Genomic DNA, 21,929 nt, shown 5'->3' on the forward strand with positions numbered 1-21,929 from the left:
GCTAATTTATAATTTAAACAGTTTTTGTGTCTGTGTTATGTATAATTTAATTGTAGATCTAAAGCAGCATTCACATCTAACTATTGTTTTTTTCACCCCCTTAGATTGACCAGAACGTAAACACAAAATACAGCCTTACCTCAGACACAGAGTTTAATGCTATCAAATCTCTAACTTTGGGCAAAGTCACAGGTAAGCTATTTTTCATAAAGATTAATTCTGCCAAACAACAATTGCTTTATTTTTATATCAAGCAATAAAACCAAGGTCATGATTTGAGACTCATTCAGTGCTTCAAGTTGTAATGGGGAAATAGGAAAGGCTTTGATGTGTAAGTCAGACTTACAAAGCCTAAGGATGTCCTATCCTATTGTGATTGGTGTGGACATTCCCATATAACTCTAACATCCTGGTTACATATTAAATAATAAAGTAATCTATCTATAAAAGCAAAACAGGAATCACAAACTAGAACAGTGAATAAGTAAATGGGGTGCTCTTTTATTTACAAGAATATAACAATATAAACAACAAAACAAAACAATTTATGTCCCCATAAGGAGCAGTGACAAATCATTAAAGATAAAGCTACCTCGATGACCTGGACATACTGTATAACACACTGAGAACTAACTGAGTTGCTACCCCTGCTTCCCTTTAATACATGTGACCAGGCTAAATTGTCAGTTAATTACACTATGTAACACAATTTTTGTTCCTGGGTAGTAAGTGTTATTTCCTAATTGCTTATGCCTCAAAAGTATAGAAAATGGCTATTATTCCCCACAAACTTTGCTTTTGTGACCAGGACAGTGATATTTTGAAATTTAACTATTTCCAATGAGAAAACGGGTGAATTTGTGTCTTTTCGTTCACATAAAGTCAGAAAAAAACAACATATGAATCCAAATTAACATGTATTTATACTAAAGTAATACAAAAATGACTACAAAAGATTTAGAAGTGAGTAGTTTTTTCGAGATTTACGATTATACTGTAAATCACTTTCACGAATCAGCCCCCAAATGTAGTCTCCCATCATGTTCTCGTTAAACTGTCCTTGGTAGCGGCGTTCAAAGTCCAGTATATCCTGGTGGAAGCGCTCGCCTTGCTCCTCCGAGTACGCTCCCATGTTCTCCTTGAATTTATCAAGACGAGCATCAAGGATATGGACTTTGAGGGACATCCTACAGCCCATTGTGCCGTAGTTCTTCACCAGAGTCTCAACCAGCTCCACATAGTTTTTGGCCTTGTGATTGCCCAGGAAGCCCCGAACCACTGCGACCAAGCTGTTCCAAGCCGCTTTCTCCTTACTAGTGAGCTAGCAGTGGTGGCATCAGCACCTTCCGGGGGTCCACCAGTGGCTCCCACTTGACGTTGTTCCTCCCCACAGAGAACTCGGTCTGCTGTGGCCAGTCCCGCCTGTGGTAGTGCGCCTTGGTGTCCCTGCTGTCCCAAAGGCAAAGATAGCAAGGAAACTTGGTAAAACTGCCTTGGAGACCCATCAGGAATGCCACCATTTTGAAGTCTCCTATGACCTCCCAGCCATACTCATCATACTTCAAGGCGTCCAGCAAGGTCTTGATGCTGTAGTGAGCCAGGGGAAGAGACGGGTACTTGTTACCATTATGGAGCAGCACGGCTTTGAGGCTCCTGGATGAGCTGTCAATGAAGAGGCGCCACTCATTCTGGTTACAGGCGATTCCGATTGCCTCGAACAGACTGGTCACATTGTGGCAGAAGCAGAGCCCATCTTGATGGGTGAAGAAGCTGGAAAAAGGTTGGTGACGCTTCCTCTGATCTGCGACTTGCACACTTTCATCCAACAAGTTCCACTGCTTGAGCCTAGACGTCAAAAGCTCGGCATTGGACTTGGTGAGACCAAGATCTCTAATCAAGTCGTTGAGGTCTTTTTGGTTGGGGTAGTATGGGTTTCTCTCCTCAGCTCCACCTCTGAAATTGTCATCTTGATCTTCAACGTCTTCCTCGCTCTCTGACTTGCTGCTCTCTTCTAAAGATGGCTGCTCTCTCTCCGGAGGAGGAGTGGGTACGGGGAGCTCATGGCAGTGTGGCACCGGGGCGATGGATGAAGGAAGGTCCGGATACGTGATAGCAGGTGCATTCTTGCCAGTCCGACGTTTGGAAGGGTCCACCATGCAGAAGTAGCAGTTGCTTGTGTGGTCAGTGGGTTCCCGCCAAATTCTTGGGATAGCGAACTTCATGGCTCTCTTTTCCCCTCTGTACCATCCTACAAAAATACATTTATTTCACCCATGACTAATGTGTAAGAGATTCTCGCAACATTTTTCATATATGATATATTTTTTCAATAACATTGAAAATTGTAAAACATTTTAAAATTAAAAACTTTTACAATTTTAAAAATGTTAACAAATTTTATAACATAAAATTCCGAGCAACAATTGTCCATCTTACCTTCCAGAGTTTTTTTGCAGTGCTCGCAGGTGAAATGAGGTGCCCAGGGTTTGTCTTGATCCCCAACAGGCATGCCGAAATATGCCTTGTAGGCCTCACACATCTTAGCAGATGCTTCCACTGAGTACTTTTTCGCTCTTGTCTTGATAAATTGGCCGCAGACATAGCAAAATGCGACTGCCGGATGCTTGCAGCCTCTCAGAAAAATGTAGATATGTATCCACTTAGGCAGCTAGAACTAAACTGAACTGGTGGGCTTAAGGCCCCTGTATTTATACTACTATTTATATTACTGGAAAGTTCTAGAAAGTTCTAGAAGTTACTCCAAGTTTACTCAGCACTGAATCTATCTGGAATGTTCTGGAAAATAGGTACATTTCAAAATATCACTGTCCTGGTCACAAAAGCAAAGTTTGTGGGGAATAATAGCCATTTTCTATACTTTTGAGGCATAAGCAATTAGGAAATAACACTTACTACCCAGGAACAAAAAAAAATAATAATAATTGTTACACGGTGTTATCATCCAGTTTAACTTGGCTACATTCTCACAGAATTTTCTAGCTCCCCTCCAATCAGGTGAGACATAAACTTGTCCAGCCACATTTTCACATAGCTGGCTAATCTGCCTGTTAGAAGGAAACTACCCAAAATGCACGTAGAGCTCAGCACACAGTCAGGCTAAAGAATCAAGAAGTGCAGTTAACATATTTATTGACTGTTTTCTCATTTTAAATATGTTCACAAAACAAACAATAAACTTTAAAGCTTCAGTGTGTCGTACAAAAGCACATCATGAAAGATCACATAGGTGAAAGACTAGAATAAAAGTCGCTAGATTTCAAAAATATATAAACACATGACATTTTAGGTCCACTAAAATAAAGGACTTTACATAATATCTGTAAGAAACAAATTCCAAGTGAGGAGCATCTGTCTGCTTGCCTGCAATACATTTGAATCTGTATTGGTCCAGAAGGATTGTATTGTACACAACCCAAAATAATACATGAACAAAGTAACAGTATAGCATTAAAATGTTAAAAAATGCCTCAGTTACAAGCTCTTGCTAAACATTTAAAATACATTCAAAATATAGATTGTAGCATAACAGGAAAGTGAAATCAATCAGGCTGAAAATTGTGTTTATTATCTGATCTGAAACCGACGAACTCCACATCTTCGTCATCTGAACCTTCATCATTGATGATGCAAGCAATTGTCTGAATCATTCATGTATAGAGCAACTACTAGGCAGTTTTTTTCACATGAGTCATGATATTTCCCTTCAAGCATTATTTAAGCGTAATACAATGTGTAATACAGCAGGGAGAGGGTTAAAATCCTCCCTGCCAGAACTGTAATTGTTTGTTCATTGTTTAATTGTTTTATTAGTTTAATTATCACCCACACCTGGTTAATTGTAAATTAGAGCCAGGTGCAGGGTTTAAAAGAAAGACAGCCAGTCTGTTCGGGGCTGCCATGAAGTAAGAAGCCCGATTGTTGGTGTAGTCAATCGTAGTGAGGAAAAAAAAAGTAACTGTGTGTTCTTTTTGTGTTTGTGTTAAACTGTGTGTGTTTTGTTTTTAGCCGTTGTGTAGTGAGCACTCCTAAACGGAGGTAGGTTTTGGTTTCATTTTTGTTTATTTTGTTTATTAAAAATTAGCGCAACCGCGCTGTAAAAATCAATTTCTGTGTGCCAGGTCTGTTTTTAAAGGGGCAACGGACGACAATAAGTGACGGCCCGTGTACACATGGTTATTAAAAACTGGAAATTGATAGTGAAATTTTTACTTTCAGCTAAAAGGTGTGTGTGTTTGGGGGGGGATCGTTCAAACCCAGGCGTTGACTCTGGTATTTATACTATTTACAATTCTCATGTGACAGGGAAAGTAGACCAAAACAATACAAATCAAGTCAATCTGAACAGTGAGGCTGCACTCAGGCTCATTGTTAAGCTCAAACTATGCAGAAATCCGTATTTTCAAATCCCAGTAGGGATCTTTCAGGGAAAACTGACAAGAATACCTCAGAGGAAAATGGAGGAAAAAATGGCTAATCGTGCAGCATTTTACATTCTTCAAAAGAGGTTTCATAAAACAAATGTCAGATTTTAAGGTTACTGTAGCGTGCAGCTTAAGGCTTTTTAACCTGCTGCCAGTGACTTTTTCAATCCTTGCTATTTGCATAATGCCAAAGTGTTTATCCCTGTGACACATGCAAATCCAACCTGCCTGTCTAGTACCAAGCAGGCCTTGTTGACAGCCCAGTTGCTGTCTTTATCAAACCCTTTTTCTGCGAGTTTTGATAGTGAATTCCCTGCGGTTAAGCTCTCCCTGTAACGGCAGAGCTTATGCCATTGATCAAAAGAGCCACTGTGGTCTTGCAGGTGCCCTTGTCTACAGAGGGTCCGTCCTGTTGCATTACTGTACAGCGGTGTTACTGCTTGAGCAGATGCCCCCTTGAGGGCAGCAACAGTACTGTACACTAATGTACCAGCCAGGTGCTACAGGCACCAAACTGGTACCAAACCGACCCAGTACCATTCCGGTACAGTCCCAGTTCCGACCTGCTACCGACCACGGTTTTACAATACCCAATCTGGTACCAAGCAGGCCACGTTAACAGTCCAGTTGCTGTTTGTAGGAAGCTGAGGCAGCAACTGTACATTCTTACAGTACATTGCTTGCTATTTGCATAATGACTGGGTTTTATCAATGTGACATATGAAAGGCCAGCCTGCCTGTGGACACGCAGATGTTCTTCCTGTCTGAGGCAGCAGCACGCAAGGAGACACTGGTAAACTGCATTGCTGCAAGTTTTATGTGCATTCTCCAAACGTACGTTGGAGAAACGTTTCTCCTGCAGCTCTACAGAGCACTCTGCATCCCTCACCTGTAAAGCGCTTTTCCCCATCACCCTCTCATAAAGAGGTGTCTGAGTCCTCACTCCATGGCTCTGTGCCAAGTGAGAGCCACGCATCAGGCACGCGTGTCTGATGGAAACAAAGTTTGTTCCATTGCGTTTGGTTCCGGGCCACTACTGACTGGTGTTCCCATCCCAGTCTGGTACCAAGCAGGCCTTATTGACAGTCCTGTTACTGTCTTTAGCAGCTGAGGCAGCAATGTACATTGCTTGCTATTGCATATGCCTGGGTTTTTATCCCTGTGCCAGCAGCTTCAGGGACCAGCACAGCCAGCTGCGCCTGCGGCCAGACTGCCTCCCGGCGCCGAGGCAAGAGCCTGAGGCCAAGCCACAAGGTGTTTATTTATCAGACACCTTTATCCAAGGCGACTTACAGAGACCAGGGTGTGTGAACTATGCATCAGCTGCAGTCACTTACAATTACGTCTCATCCGAAAGACGGAGCACAAGGAGGTTAAGTGACTTACTCAGGGTCACACAATGAGTCAGTGGCTGAGGTGGGATTTGAACCAGGGACCTCCTGGTTACAAGGACTTTTTTTTAACCACTGGACCACACAGCCTCAGCAGTGGCCCTAGGGATTTTCTGCCACAGGTCCAGGGCCCCTTCTCAGGGAGCCATCTGGAGTATTGGCGTCAGTGCACCACAGACATCTGGGTGTTTATTACTGTTAAGACTGGCTACTCGCTGCAGTTCAAGCACAGTCCCCCTCCCTTTCAGGGTGTGACTGCAGCATCAGTCACAGACCCACAGGACACCACTGTGGTGTCTCAGGAGGTAGAAGCTCTGCTGCAATAATGGGCTAGTCATATGGTACGCCCCCTCTAATTGGAGGACAGGTTCTACTCCATGCTCGAGCGGGATGGTGGCCTCAGACCAATCCTCGACCTCAGGCAGGTCAACCTGTTCTGAGCCGAAGGAGGTTCAAAATGTGATGATGCAACAGCTAAGCTGAGACTCAGAGACATCAGAGTACTTAATTACCTGGACGACAGGTTCATTGTGTTCAGTCTCCATTACAGGCAGAGGCCCATGCGAACCTTGCCACAGACCACCTTCATCGGTTGGGCCTGTAGGTGAATTGTCCAAAGAGCCAGCTCAACCCTTGCAGACAGCCTCCTATTTGGGAGTGCGTCTGAACTCCAGATCCATGCTGTACACTGTCAGATGACAGGGTGCAGAGAATGGCCGCTTGTCTGAAGCTTTTCAGTGCCCTCTCCAAGCCTTGTTCAACAGCAAGGTTTTCAGCCCGCATTGAACCGTGGCCGTCTGGTGACAGTGTCTTGTCACTGTCTGAAGGCGTTTTCTTGGTGGACACAGCCTGCCCACCTGAGCTGAGTAGGGTACTTCTCTGGGGTCTTCCAAGTGGACACTTTCCATCCTTGATGTTTCATTGACTAGCCCACAATACCTTAAGAGGGCTTGACAGTGATTCTGGCATCCCAGCATCACCCCCCTCCGTCCCCCACTCAGCTATGCCCAGCTTACTTACCTTCCTTTCCATTGAGGTTGCTTTCTTTTTACTATGCTTTAGATCCCCAACCAGAATCTTTTTTTCGTCTGAACCAGAGCCAGTTGCTGCTCCTCTCTGCTGCTTCAGATAAGTTCTTCACTATGCGTCACAACTCTTGACCACTGAATCCGAGGTCTCTGAGAAATCAGGTTGTGGAGTGTGCCACAAATCCTCGACAACTAACCCATCTGGGTAAACCTGGACTCTCCATCCTCACTGTTCCACTGCAGCAACTAGTTGAACATACTGAAGTTTCTTCCTTTCATACGCCTCATCCACAGCATCCTCAAATGGCACTGTTAATTCTACCGTGCTGATCCAGACCACAAGACAATATCAGCAAAGGTTAATGGTGGCAATCTCAGGTGGGAAAATAAGCCAACATTTTCCAGTCCCTAGCAGCTTCTAGTTGTCCTAGACGAGTTTTGGATTTAATACCTTTTCTTGGAGGTTGCTCCTCTGGATGGAGGAATGTTGTTCTCTGTATGTCATTGTGACAGAAATACAATGATTCTTGGCAATAAATCTCCCTCCCGACCTGTGAGGGTGCTAAGCAGCTAGAACAGAGTTCCCTGGGTGGGCTGGCCTGACAGTTATTTCACCGGTTTCAAGGGAAGTCAGACAGCTGGAAAGGGGATGGAACTCCATTGCATTAACACATTGACCCGGAAGGGAAACGACGTTGCAGTCGCAGATTGGAGGGGCGGCTGCACTCGTATACCATGGGGTCATGTGTGACGGCATAAAAGGGGACAGAGAGACGCAATATGTTCCTTCGCTTTGGTTTGTGTTTTGAAACCTGAAAGGTCCGTGAGAGACTCTGTGAAATTATACGTATCGTGAGTGTTTTGTTTGTTGTCTATAATTGTCTTGTTTGTGATTATTAGACGGCTGACATGTTCCGGAGCTGTCGACAAGGGCCAGCACAAAACCTGGAACAGCAATGCACTACTGTCACTTATAAACCTGTATCACCCACCACGAGCACTACTGCACGCACCCAGGACTGGTGACCATGTTAGTATATTGTGGGGCGGATATATTATGTTTATTATTTGGGACTGCAACCCCATTGTTATTTACTCCGTGCAATACACATTGTTGTGTATTGCTGGGGGATTATTGTTTGGTCACCAGACCTGGATATAAAAAACAAACAACAATAAAACCTTTTTCCAAACTGGATTATAAATATCTCTGTCTGCTTCATTAACACACTGCATCACTCTTGCACCTGTATCCACTCAGCCACTTGACCACAGTCATATATTGCTGGAATTGGTGGCAAGCTGATAATACACTGCTCCAAACCATTAAGGGACATAAAAAACGGTACTCATTAATTCCAATACGGTATAGTCATTAATATATTTTACCCTTTGCGGTCCATTTATTCAGCGCGTCCCAGGCGCGTCGGGTCCAATTTATTTTCACATGCGCAGTTTATTTTAGACGTGCTGTTTAAAAGTATTTCTTTCACAGTAAAACTGGTTTAAAAGGCACTGCATATGAACAGGACACTCAGTACTGCACCTCCAGCCCCGCCCCACCCCTTGTTGGCTGTATTTTTCACATACCTCTTCACAGTCGTGCATACCAATAAATCATGTCCTGATCACTTGTTTTATCACCAAACTCCTCAATAATGCGATCCAAGTTATTATTTTATTACTATAACATCTCAGAAAGCTCTGCAAATATCCATGATATTCTTTGAGCCCTGGATGCAGAAGCAGCTATCTTGTTTGTTTATGTCCGTGTTATCTCTGTGGTGTCGGGGTTATGTGTATTGCTCAGATCTGCCCCCTTTTTTTTCGGCTCCTATCGGTCTCACTCGGCCATTGAATGGTTTTATCGGCTTTTTCTGGAGAAAAAAACGACTAGAAACCTGTTTTTTACATCTTTTTGATGATGTCTGACAGGGTCTGACATCAGACAGGAAAGGGAAAATTGTAATGTCGGACCTGGTCTGACATAGGACCGCAAAGCGTTTATAATTAGTAACATGGCTTAACAAATGTTACAAAGATACAGTACAGATACAGTATGCTGCAATGGTGTGGTATATTCATGTCAACATGTTTTCATCATTCAGTTTCCAGATACTGCTTGAAGTGTATGATGAGTTGTAAGAGTGTAGTTCAAATCCCGGCTGGGGACCAACAGGGCATTGTCCTTAACAATCCTGCTGGGCTAGAGAGAACAATCTACTAGGAATAGCTCCTCTTCGTCCTTTAGTGGCCACTGTTGTTGTGGGGCTCAATACATCCAGGAAGAGGCTTACAGTTCTTCCACGAGTGTTCGGTAGCTTTTCAACATCAGTTGCTTTGGTTCAGCAGATGAAAAGAAGGAATTTGCTTGTCATCGGGAGCAGAGGTCATCTGTTGATGTCATCAGTAAGTTGTGTGCAGTGGTGAGGCATTATTATTATTATATTAAAATTATATTTTTTGTTGGTTGAGTGTGGGCTGCTGTACTATATTGGGCCAGCAGTGTGGAGTAGTGGTTAGGGCTCTGGACTCTTGACCGGAGGGTCGTGGGTTCAATCCCAGGTGGGGGACACTGCTGCTGTACCCTTGTGCAAGGTACTTTACTTAGATTGCTACAGTAAAACCCCAACTGTATAAATGGGTAATTGTATGTAAAAATAATGTGATATCTTGTAACAATTGTAAGTCTCACTGGATAAGGGCGTCTGCTAAGAAATAAATAATAATAATACCTCAGGGTAAATGAATCAGATTAAATAGGATGGATATGTTGGTTATATAACACTGATGGTTTTTTGAGGTTGGTCACTGTGCGGTTTGGGCCTCCATGTTCTCTTTTCCAGGGCCCACTGTAAATGGATGTAGGTCTTTATTTTTTAATTTCTGTGTTGTACAGCACTGGTGATGTTTAATGAAGGGCACTTTATAAAATATACGTTGTAGAAAACCTGGCTAATTAACACTGCACAATTCAGCTTGTAGGAGCTCCTGACACCACTCCTCTCACTCCTTTCTAGGTGTACATAACCATGTGATACAATATGGATTTAATATGTGTGAGAAAGCTAACTAAATGAAGTCATTGTAGTGTGCAGATGCTGGGTATGTATACAATTGCAGTACCCAAACACCTGGAAACTCATTTAATAGCTTTTAGGCGTGGTTCATATAGACAGACAGACTTTTCTGTTGGTGATGCTTTCAGAAGCTGCTCCATGTTGAAGTGTTTGCTCTCATTGTGTTGGCAGGCAGCCCCGGTCTGGATGAGGAGGTCAGAGTGGCGGGGGCACAGGGCTTCATCGGCTGCCTCTCCTCGGTCCAGTTCAATCACATTGCTCCTCTGAAGGCGGCCCTACACCATCACAGAAGCACTGTCGTTACAGTGAAGGGGCGGCTTGTGGAATCCAGCTGTGGCTCCACAAGCATGGCTGACCTAAACACTATCACAACAACGCACTCCCTGTCAGGTAACACTCGAAATCAAACACAATTAAAAACGTATGCAAGAAACTGCAAGTTTCAATTAGGGCTGCAACGAAGGGTACATTTTGACCTTCGAAGGTTCGGAACACATTATAGACGGAAGGTTCAAATTTTCAAAGTCAGGTCAGACTGGGCAATCGCTTTCACTGATTGTGGCAATGTGCTCCGCCCCTGTGTGCATTTCTGTGTTGTATGTTGCGTGTGTTAATGTTGGTGTATAGAGATTGGTACACGGGATATAAACGGGTCTGTGTTTCACGTGGTATTTAAATTGTATAATTGTATTTAGGCACGGGATTGCACATCACTGCACGTGCATTTAAAGTAAGTAATATGCGCGCACAAGGTTGCACGTAATTAATTCACGTGCTGGGATTCAAGTGAATAATTAATTAGTAATTGAATCCCAGCACAACAGTATAAATAGATGCACGTTTCATTCACTCGGGGTTGGGTGTTCAGGGCGAAGGAACAGGAGAGAGTGAGGAGATAATTAAAGTAAAAAGTAAACAATTGCTACGTGGTACGTGTTTGTTTAGTGTTTGTCCCTGTGTGTCAGTGTCTGTTTGTTTTGTTTATCTGTTTATTTTGGCTCAAGTGCCGTGTTCTGTTTTGTGTTTAAAACCCTTTTATTTTGCAATAAACCTTCTGAACGCTACCATTGCGTCTCAGTTTCACTCACCACTACTGTCTGTCTGTGTTTCTTCCGGGTCTGACGTGTCACCACTCAGCCAGCCTTGTGACACTGATCCTGTATTTTTAAGCACACTCTGCTTGCTCTTGCTCTCGTTCTCTCCTCTGGACACCCACACCGAGTGCAGAGAGCTGCAGGCTTTTATGCAGGTGACCATCTCCCGATTAGCAACAAATGAATCACTTAATCAATTCAGAAGATGGCCACCTTCTACACAAGGTTTTTACATACTACTGGCAGTTGACGAGCTGCCGACCTCACCTCTGCCACAACACATTTAAATGAAAATAACAAAAACATACAGCTTCACCATCATATTTATAAATAAATAAATCATAACAATAATAATAATAATAATAATAATAATACAACAAAACCAATACAAAATAATAAATTGCACAGGGGTGGAGGGGTACTCAGTTCTAAAATAAATACAAAATACATTTATGGCAGGGTTTTGCCCTGTCCACTTTTCATGTACAGGGCTCCTGGCCCTGTTACACACTCCTATCTATGTTTTCTTTATCATGAGAAAAGCAAAGACATCAACTGCAAGTAACTGAGTGAATCAGAAACTAAATATACAGATAGTTTTAGTCCAAAACTGATAGTGGTCCATGGATAATTCCTTAAAAGCTAAAATGGTCCTTAACTTTGCAAAGTTTCTAATAATAGAGAGTCCGCAATCCGCAAATGTAACTACGTCATGCCTTTGTGTGGATATCTCTACAAAACGTCAGGAGAGGCAGCAATTTGAGTCTAAAAAACTGCATGCCATAGTTCTGTTAACGTAGGTTTCTGTCATGTTTTATTTGTCGTTCATTGTTTTGTCTAGTCTAGTCCCAATACATTTTTCCACAGGGCCATAATCTAAGGAAATCAGGGAATGAAAGGGAAGTTTTCACAAGTTGTTTCCGGATACATTTGCGATATAACACAGCTTAAAGTTCTAACAGACATTTTCCAACATATATTTCAAGTGTTAATGGGCTGTATTTCCCACTGTGCTGTAATGATAAAGTATGACTTTTTACTTTGGTAAATTCATCCCAAAGTTACAAAACTAGTAAGCATAATCATGAAATACAATTCAGCCAAACGTATAGTAAACTGGAGCCTTTGTTTACAGAGCGCTTATCATTTATTTCGTTTTGATAAAAAAATATATATATGTGTGTTTGGAATTATTCTATGAGCTAATAACAGCCTGACAAACACCCAATTACCCTTTTAATCAGAGTGCACTATTTGTTTCTGAATTGAGGGACCGGTTTCCCTCCCCATATGCCCTGTGCAAAGTTTATCAAAGCCTAAAAACTTTCTTTGGGCATCAGTTGCTGAAACCTCTTGGCATGACTCACGTCATTGGAGTACAATGGATCACACACTAAGAACACAGCACTCTAGGGCACATTGTCTTAAAAACCAAGCTGTCACTGTCCAGTCTCAATGAAAATCCAGTCCACATTCATTCTTTTGCTATCTGTTCCTACCAGAGACAATCTCAGCTGGCTTACCACCGTTCATCATCTCTTGCAAAGAATAGATGGGAACAATACATACCATCTGTCCCGTTTAACAGTATTGTCAGTAAAAGCAAACACTTAATGCTGTACCTAACAAAAGCGAAATATTGCTATACATGCCTGTGGCCTAGTGGCGGGCGGTCAAGGCTGGTCAGTGGCAGAAACAGCAAACACAAAACTTTAGTTTATTAACAATAACAAATGAAAGGTTTAAACATAGCTCTTACATTAAACAAACTATCACAAATAAACAAAATGGCACCCAAGCTACAGCTATCCCGGTGCAGGGCAGAAAGCACAATCTGCTGCTCTCAGCCCTTCTCTCTCCTTGTGCTCTCCCCAAACAAACATGTCCTTGTCTTTTTATAGGGTGCGGCCAGGAGAAATTGATTTAAATCATTCAATTGCCCACCTGGCCGCATTCCACACTGTTCTAATTAACTAATAAACCAATTATACAATTAAAATATTAAATTGACCTATGGCTGTGCATATGTAAGGCTATAAAGTGGGGTGTGAATAAAATGTAATGTCACCTCCCTACCAATGAGGAATGCAACAGTATGGTCTGACTACACTACTTCCGAATTAGAGGCAGACGATCCCCAAAAGATTCCAGAATTTATAGGATACAGACTTTCTGTGTGTATATTTCCCAGAATGCACCAGGCAGGAGACCAGAATGCAAGCATGAGAGTCAGTGTACATATTTACATAATGCACGTATTTTCAAAACACACAAACACTGTTCAGGTAAAATAAGAGTCATACCGGTTCTAAAATAGCAGAGTGCATTCAAACAGGGTTTAAAGGGCAGATCCCGGGTTCCTTCCTATAACAAATGTGCAGGTGTGCTTTTAATTAAAGACACTTAACAGATTCACCCCTGTGCAGAAGGAGGATTTACAATAAAAACAGACAGCACAAGAAACGTCAGCATGCAGCTATTTAAAATCAACTTTGGTAGAGTACCAACCATCTAATTTGAGCATGCCGTAATTACGCCTTAGATACTCTTAGCTAAGATACTCATACCTCCAAAACACAGAATGCACAACAGCGTTGCATACATTCTACAAGTCAGATATGGGGCTACAAGACTCCAACTTTGAGATAAAATAGAAAGTAAGCCACCGTGTTCCCTTGTGCTGAACTGTGATCCTCTCTGCTCACTGTGAGTGAGGCAGCGTGAGCTTATATGTGGGTGTCACTTGTATCTGAAACAACGGGAGAGGAGAAACACAATGAGGGACAGCTGTCATTCATTTGGATTCCCATTAACAATTTAGGGGGGTGGGGAGCAGCTTCATCTAATAAACAGACCAAACGTGCAATTAAATTCATCAGTGATAACCAAGGTAAGAAAAGAAACAATACATGCACAAATAAAGTGACACTCAAAACAAAATAATAAAAAGTGTAATCAAATAATTAATATTTAAAAAGAAAATATAAAAAGAAAGTGTACTTCTTACATATATACAACCACAAAACATACACTTTGCTTGTGCAGGGCCTCTGCCTGGTCCAATGCCAATAAACACCAGAAGTCAAGATACCAAGAGATATAACTTTATTCTGTGTTTTAAGGTCGTTACTTTGATTTACACTATAGTGGGTAGACTAAGACGTTGATTTTGTCTTTTTAAGTGTTAAAGATGTTTTTCAAGTTTCTTCTTGTTGATATCTGTCATATATTCCAAAGATTTGCATCTACCTTATTTACCTGCTCTTTTAAAATTTCTACAGTGTAGAGTCTGTTACACATGATGTTCATTTAATTATTCTCACTGTATATTATTTTGATACCCCAAACTAATCTTACCTTTATTGAATGTCTGGGATGAATGAAATATGCATGTCAGTAGTTTAGCTGCTTTGTTAATTCTTTTCTCCCTTTTTCTAATAATTACAGATCATTTAGAAAAAATCAACGAGAGGGAACCACTGGCAATACAAAGTGACTCAGTTGTCATTGGAGGCAAGTCCCCTTTATTTTATTTCAACTGTGTGAAGACTGGAGGGTTCAAGCTTCTTCCGTTTTCATTTAAGTCAATAACACACTTCATACAACTGAGCATATGTTAATAAAATGCCCTGTTCTGGAAATAACTATTTTTTTATGCTGCATAGATTGCAACATCTTATTTATACTGCCAGCCATACTGCGTTTGACTTTCAACCTCTTGCACAGAATAAATGTGAACAGTACATATGATTTCTTAAGTTTTACAGCAGTATATCACCAGTAAAAACATTATAGACACCAACAAATATTACATGTATTTAATTCTGAACAAATACTAAATATTGTTCAATATGCTATTGACTAATGAAAGGCAAGATGACAAGATATATAAGTGTATTGTTTTGCAGTATGGTGCACAGTTTCACTGAGACAAATCAGGGCTCTGCGTTTAGATTTTTAACTACTGGCCCCTTGGGCCACTGAGCTAGTGTTTTTACTGGCCCAGATGCAATTTTATCTGGCCCAATATATTTAAATATATTTTTTCATGATGGTTTTTATTTTCAGTATGTTTCTAACTGTGTATGGTAATCAAAGAGAGCCCACGTCTCTAAAGAAAGTGGCTAAACAAAGCCTTTCAATATATGTTACTTCATCCATTTAATATGCACACATTTGTGTGCTAGTCAGAAAATAAAAATACTGTATTCAAGATTTGAAAATGTATGAGTACAAATGATACTCATTTTTTCACAAGCAAACCTGCAACCGAGCTGTTACCATATGGTCACAGCAACGCTAAAACTTGTGGTTTGCGCAATATTATGCTACTGTTGCTTTAATTGGAAGAGATTCACGCTGTGACATTGCTGCTCATTGAGTTCTCACTCATTGAGGCACACTCTACAACCCGGTTTCTCAGAGATGTCGGATTCAGTGGGCAAGAGTTGCGTCGCACAGTGAAGAACTTATCTGAAGCAGCAGAGAGGAGCAGCAACTGGCTGTGGTTGAGACGGAAAGATTCTGGCTGGGGATCTCAAGCACAATAGAAAGAAAGAAACTCTGATGTACAGGTAAGTAAGCTGGGCTGAGTTGAGTGGGGGATGGAGGGGGGTGATGCTGGGATGCCAGAATCACCGTCGAGCCCCCGTTGAGGTGTCGTGGGCTAGTCGACGAAACACTGAGGATGGAAGGTGCCCACTTGAAAACCCCAGAGATGTACCCTACTTAGCTCAATCCAGACGGTTGTCATGCTGATGCGCTGGGGAGGCCACACTGTGGTTTATCCCCGGAGCCAGCATCGCAGCCGTTGTGTGTGCTGATGCGCCAGGGAGGCAAAATAAGCTGATCCCTGGAGCCAGCATTACACTTCAGCCATTAACACCAGACAGAAGGATATCTACATCATCATATGGAAGGAAGCGCAAATGGATGGAGACACATATGGATCACATTTGTTTACTGTAAAGCTACGTCTTAGTTGGTGCTTATCTTGGCGAGAGCCGAGTTCAAATCAGCATGAAGTTTTAACATCTACTCTCGTGTAATGGAAATCATGTATATTAATTCAGTAAACAAAAGGAAAAACTTGTGCCTAAGGAAATAGGGTATTGAATGAAGAAATCTCGTCTTGGACATTACTTGTACACTTTGTGAACCCACTAAACTTTACCGGCTTACGCTGTTATGCTGTCTGCTGTACACACGCATTTGCCTTTTATTCTTGGTAGCATAAGGGACCAGAGTTCGGGTAATCGAATACACAAAAAAGGTGCACCCTGTGTATTCAAATAGGAAACTATTCGAAATTCCCATCCCTAATCCTAATAACAAATACTATTAAAACAATATTCATAATACAAAATAATAACAATCCTTATCAGAGCGTTCTCGCTTGTGTAGCCTCTCCCAAGTCAGCACCAATCTTGCTGAGTGACACCAACGAGTCCTGGAAAGATTGAGAATAACATTTTTGACCTGAACACATCGGATCCCAAATCAAAAAGTTAGACAATTTGATCGTGTATCTGTGTATCCATCGGGACATCTTACTGTGAGACTGGATATGATGTAAACGAAATGTTGAATTCACAACAAATAAAGCTGCTGTTTTATCTGCAAGTCTGGGAAACTGACGCCAACAAGGCAGAACATTACACTGTCATAATGAAGCCTCCACTCTAAATTGGTTGCTTAGTTGTAGAAAACCTGATTTGTAAAAGATTTGCCATGTCATGGGAACGAGTACCAACACAGCAATTCGGTATGTAGTCTCAGATTCTGACTGTACAACAAATATGACGTGCAGTGGGAAAGTTAGGATTAGTTCATAGTTATGTTTTTAAAAAATGGTTTGTAAATTAATTTTCAATTTTGGCACACTGGCCCATTTTCCTGGATTCATGAAATGGAAGCCAAGTGCACTATATCTATCTATCTATCTATCTAGCTATTGTAACACAGTGGGGATGGGATTGGAGTCATCCCCGCAGTAAAATGTGTGGGTTTGTTTTGTTTGATTGTATTGCTTTATTGTTTAATTGGTTTTGTTAATTATTTTATTGCTTAGTTATTCCCGCCACCTGGAAACAATTGTAAATTAGGACCAGGTGCAGGGTACTTAAGAGAAAGAGTTAGTTTGCTCGCGGCTGCTGAGAGAGAAGGAAGCAGGATAGGTGCTCTGCTTCCGAGCAGTCGGGTGAAGAAAGGTAGTGTAAACCTGTGTGGTTTGTTTCATGGTGAAGATTTTGTTTTGTGTTCCAGGTAAACAGCTTAGCTGTCCTGATTTATAGTTTAGGTTCCTGTTTGTTTAGTTAGCGCTCGTAAAGAGCTAGGTGTTTGTTTTTGTATTTTGTTTATTTTTGTGTTTATTAAAAATTGTGCAACCGCACTTAAAAATCCATTCCAGTGTGTTGGGTCTATTTTTAAAGGGGCAACGAACCGAGTGAGTTGCAATCGTATTACACTATCTATATATCTGTCTATATATATTGTAATGGAGTGGGCTTTCTTATTAAAGATATAGAGGCTTTAGGACCCTGGGGATTAGGAGAGGACACTCCATCTTGGTAACACTGAAGTAACAGGAGGCCATTTTGCTAAAGGCCTCCTAATTGGGTTAAATTATTTGTTAATTGTTTTGGCAGTGGGTCTGATTGGGGTAAATTAGAGTCAGCTGCCCACACTTATGACTGTGGGGCATATAAACCTCACAGTTGGTTAATTCAGGGCTGTCAGGTTGGAGAAGGCAGTCAGGTAAAGTGAGTACTGTGTGTACTGGATTGTATGTTTGGGTCGGTAAGCAGCTTAGCTGCCCGATGCTCAGTCAGGGACTGTATTGAGTTTAGGAAGTACTCCTGAGAGGAGTTAGGTTTTGTTTTGCTTATTGTGTTTGGCTGTACTTACAAATAAAGATACAGGCACTGTCCTGTTCAACTGAGAACAAAGTGTGGAACTGCTTTATTTTGTATCAGAATACGGGGCTGGTAAGAGCGGACACCTGGAACAGTAAATACAGAGGGGTGACTTTATCACATATGGTACCAGAAGTGGGGCTTAGAAGAGCCCAAGAAAGCACAAAGGGAGTGTGAACCCCAACAGCCTACCGAGGCGCTGCTGAGGGAGGAGAAAATGGAACAGCGGGCCGCCCAAAGGACAGATCCAGAAGGAGAAGCACCTGTCAGTGGTGTGAATGGTGTGGAAACCCGGCCCACCGCTGGAGAGAATGCCCGGATGTCCCGCCAGACTGGTGTGGACTGTGTGAAGGGTTTGGACACGAGTGGCAAGAATGCCCAAACCGAAAACCAAAAACGGGGCGTTACCAGCCTAAGAAGAGAGAGGACAAGCGGTACAGGTTGACCCGGGAGGCTGCACTAAAGTTTTCCTGGTGCCAAGAGGATGGACACGAGGAAGCCAGGAGGGAGCTGCTACTACAGGAACCAGAAGTTTTTTGGGGAGAAGTACACACTGTGAGGGATTGTTAGCCGCCACAGGAGACGCTGCTGAGGAAAAGACAGTGTGACCTGCAGCTACACATACAAACCCAGGATGATGGGAAGAAGCGGTTACAAGCTCAACGGGAGGAGCAGCAGAAACTGAAGAGCCAACTGCAGGAATTAAAGAAAAACATGGAGATCCTTAACCAGGAGAAGACAACTGCTCTTGACGAGGCAGAGCAGTGGAAAAACAGGCTTTCAGAGTGGAAAAAGAAGGCAGAAACCAAGTTCTTGCAGAACCATAGCGCTGTAATGTCACTACAAGGCAAGTTGAAAGAGCTGGAGAAGCAAGTTTGTGGAAAAGAGGAACAGTTAAGCAAGCTCACAAGGAATGTTGCTAAACAGCACAGAAGCAAGTCCGAGAGAGACCAGGTGCTGGACAAGAAAGAGAAGAAAATCGGTGAGTTAACTGCTGAGCTACAAAACTGTGTGTTCAAGATAAAGGAGCTGGAAAACCAGCTTGAAAAGAGTGAGGAACATGAGTGTATTATAGTAGAGCTGCAGAAGAAGAATAAAGTAAAAGGGGCAGAAAACAAAGAACTGTTTCTGAAACTTCAACAAGCTCAAGTACAGTCTTCTGAAATGGGTAACAGAGTTAAAGAAACTGAAGATCAGTTGCATACTTTGAAAAGAGAGACTGAGCGTTTGAAACAGGAGCTTGAACACAAAGAAGAGGGTTTTGAGAAGTTGAAAATAGAAGCGCTAAAGAGTAAAGAAGAAATGCACTGAGCAGCAGAGAAATGCAGTGCGGATGTACAGCAGATTTTAAAGGGAAAGAACAGTGAAATACAAGAAGTGCAGAACTTTCACAGAATCAAGCAGAAGGAGATGGAAGAGACAGTTAGTGAACTGGAGAGGGAAGTCCAAAGTCTTGTGCGAGAGTTACAGGTTGTCCAAGAGAGCAAGGGGAACCAGATTGCAGAGCTGAAGAAAAGCGCTGATTATTTGAAAGCTGAGTGGGAAGAAAAGTTAGTGTGTTGTGAGTAAAATGAAACGGGAGAAGTTCGAACTTCAAAAGAAATATAGGGAAAGTAGTGAAGACGCAAACTCTCACCTGTCCCAGCTAGAGACCCGAGTGCAACAGCTGACAGTGGAAGTTGAGGATAGCACCTTGCAGTGTCAGAAACTGACCCAGGAGAAAGTAGTCTTGGAGCAACAGCAAGTGAACAGCATTACAGAGCTATATGAGGTTAATCTAAAGTATAATGCCATGTGGGAAGAAAAGGAAGTGCTTGGAAAGAAGCTTGTAGAAGCAAATAAAGAAGTTGAAAAACACTCCACTAGAGTGAAGCAGCTTACACAAGAGAAGGAGAGGTTGCAGAAACTGTACAAGATGAAGGAAAGTGAAGCTGCCGGAGGGAGCCGGGAGAGTGACACTCTGAAAAAAGAAGTCCAATTACTATGCAAGTAAGTCGAAGTGGGCACAAAACAAGTTAAAAGAAGAAGTTATTGCACATACAGAAACCAAGAAGAGACTGGAAGATACTGCCAGCAAACTAACTCTAGTGAGAGGAAAAGCTGAACAGGAAAAGTTGAAGGTACACCAAGCTGAAAGCAAAGAGCTTGATACTCAGAAGAGAGCCTTTAAAGAAAGACTTTGTGCTTTGAAGTCCCACGTAAAGTGCCTGGAAGCTGAAAAGTTAAGTACTGAGATTGAATTTGCAGACTACAGGAAGGTTGTCCTTAGACAGAAAGTTGAACTTCAGAATCTACGGGATCAAGTAAAAGGGGTACAGAAACTTGAAGGACAGGTTAAGCAACACGAGTCTGTCCTACAAGAAGAACAAATGAACAGAGGAACGTTTCAACAGGACCTGCAGAAATGGATGAAACAGAGTTCAGATATGGAGCGCCAAGTGAAGGAAATCTGCAAGCTGTTTGAAGCGCGAAAGGGAGTTGGAACTGCGGTCAGAGAGGCACTGCGAAAGATATGTACTGTTCTTAAAGAAGCAAAACAACAGCGGACCAAGCAGGAGGAAGGCAAAGTTAACCTGAAGCTGGACTTGAGGAAATTGAATCGGGAGGCAAGGATGCATCAGGAGGAACTGCGCAACAGAGCTCAAGCCTTGATGGGAAACCTTCAGAAAACTCATCAGGAAAACAAGTTCATGTTGAAAGATATAGAAGCCATGGAAGAGAATCGGTCCAATGTCTCCCAGTGTCTGAAGGAGTTGCAGACACAGCTAGAGAAGCAGAAACAGAGCGGAAAGGAAGCCTTAGTAAAATAGAACCTGAGCAGACGGAGCTTGTGCAGCTGGAGCCGACGCAGGGGTATCCTCAGCAGCCACCGGAGATGCTGCGGAGGAAAATAGAGCATACAATGCTGGAGTACCTTCTATTGTTGGCAGCATTACCAACGGTAAACCGTGAGCTTAGGCTACTGCTGAACCCGCAAGAATGGACAAAGGGGACGCTGGGTTTAGGGGGTAGGCCAGAGGTTAGAAGTGCACCCCCTTATAGAAGCATGGAGCTGATGAGAGGGTCAGCTCACATCAGAGGCCTGGTCTTTGATCGGGGCCGACTGAGCCGCAATAGTCCCTGTCACCAGTCTGGAATGAGTACAAGTGGACTGTGAAAAGGTGTTGGCTAAAAGAAAGCTAACAAAAAGTGGAAGGACATCATAAACAAACTGGCAGGTAAACAAAGTAACCAAGTAATGTAATGGATTTTGGCGGGTATTAAAACTAAAGACGGTGTAATGAATAAGTTTGTAAATGATAACGGTGTGTTAATTAAGGGAAAGTAAATATAGCATAGAGTTGGTATGCCCGACCCCACAGGATCGTGCAGAGGGGGAGGATATGTAATGGAGTGGGCTTTCTTATTAAAGATATAGAGGCTTTAGGACCCTGGGGATTAGGAGAGGACACTCCATCTTGGTAACACTGAAGTAACAGGAGGCCATTTTGCTAAAGGCCTCCTAATTGGGTTAAATTATTTGTTAATTGTTTTGGCAGTGGGTCTGATTGGGGTAAATTAGAGTCAGCTGCCCACACTTATGACTGTGGGGCATATAAACCTCACAGTTGGTTAATTCAGGGCTGTCAGGTTGGAGAAGGCAGTCAGGTAAAGTGAGTACTGTGTGTACTGGATTGTATGTTTGGGTCGGTAAGCAGCTTAGCTGCCCGACGCTCAGTCAGGGACTGTATTGAGTTTAGGAAGTACTCCTGAGAGGAGTTAGGTTTTGTTTTGCTTATTGTGTTTGGCTGTACTTACAAATAAAGATACAGGCACTGTCCTGTTCAACTGAGAACAAAGTGTGGAACTGCTTTATTTTGTATCAGAATACGGGGCTGGTAAGAGCGGACACCTGGAACAGTAAATACAGAGGGGTGACTTTATCACAATATATATATATATATATATATATATATATATATTATCAGGGGCGTAGATTT

General features: G+C 42.3%; 1 protein-coding gene across 1 annotated transcript in view; it reads left to right on the plus strand.

Moving 5' to 3' along the window:
• Positions 1-21,929, plus strand: part of LOC117427084 (contactin-associated protein-like 5) — a 400,337-nt gene that overhangs the window by 366,544 nt on the left and 11,864 nt on the right. The window contains exons 21-23 of the mRNA XM_034045447.3: positions 105-192; positions 10,113-10,331; positions 14,483-14,548. Coding sequence (XP_033901338.3) covers positions 105-192; positions 10,113-10,331; positions 14,483-14,548 — 373 coding nt within the window. The remainder of the gene's footprint in view (positions 1-104; positions 193-10,112; positions 10,332-14,482; positions 14,549-21,929) is intronic.

This window comes from Acipenser ruthenus, chromosome 11 (genome assembly GCF_902713425.1).
Source record: "Acipenser ruthenus chromosome 11, fAciRut3.2 maternal haplotype, whole genome shotgun sequence".
NCBI lineage: Eukaryota > Metazoa > Chordata > Actinopteri > Acipenseriformes > Acipenseridae > Acipenser > Acipenser ruthenus.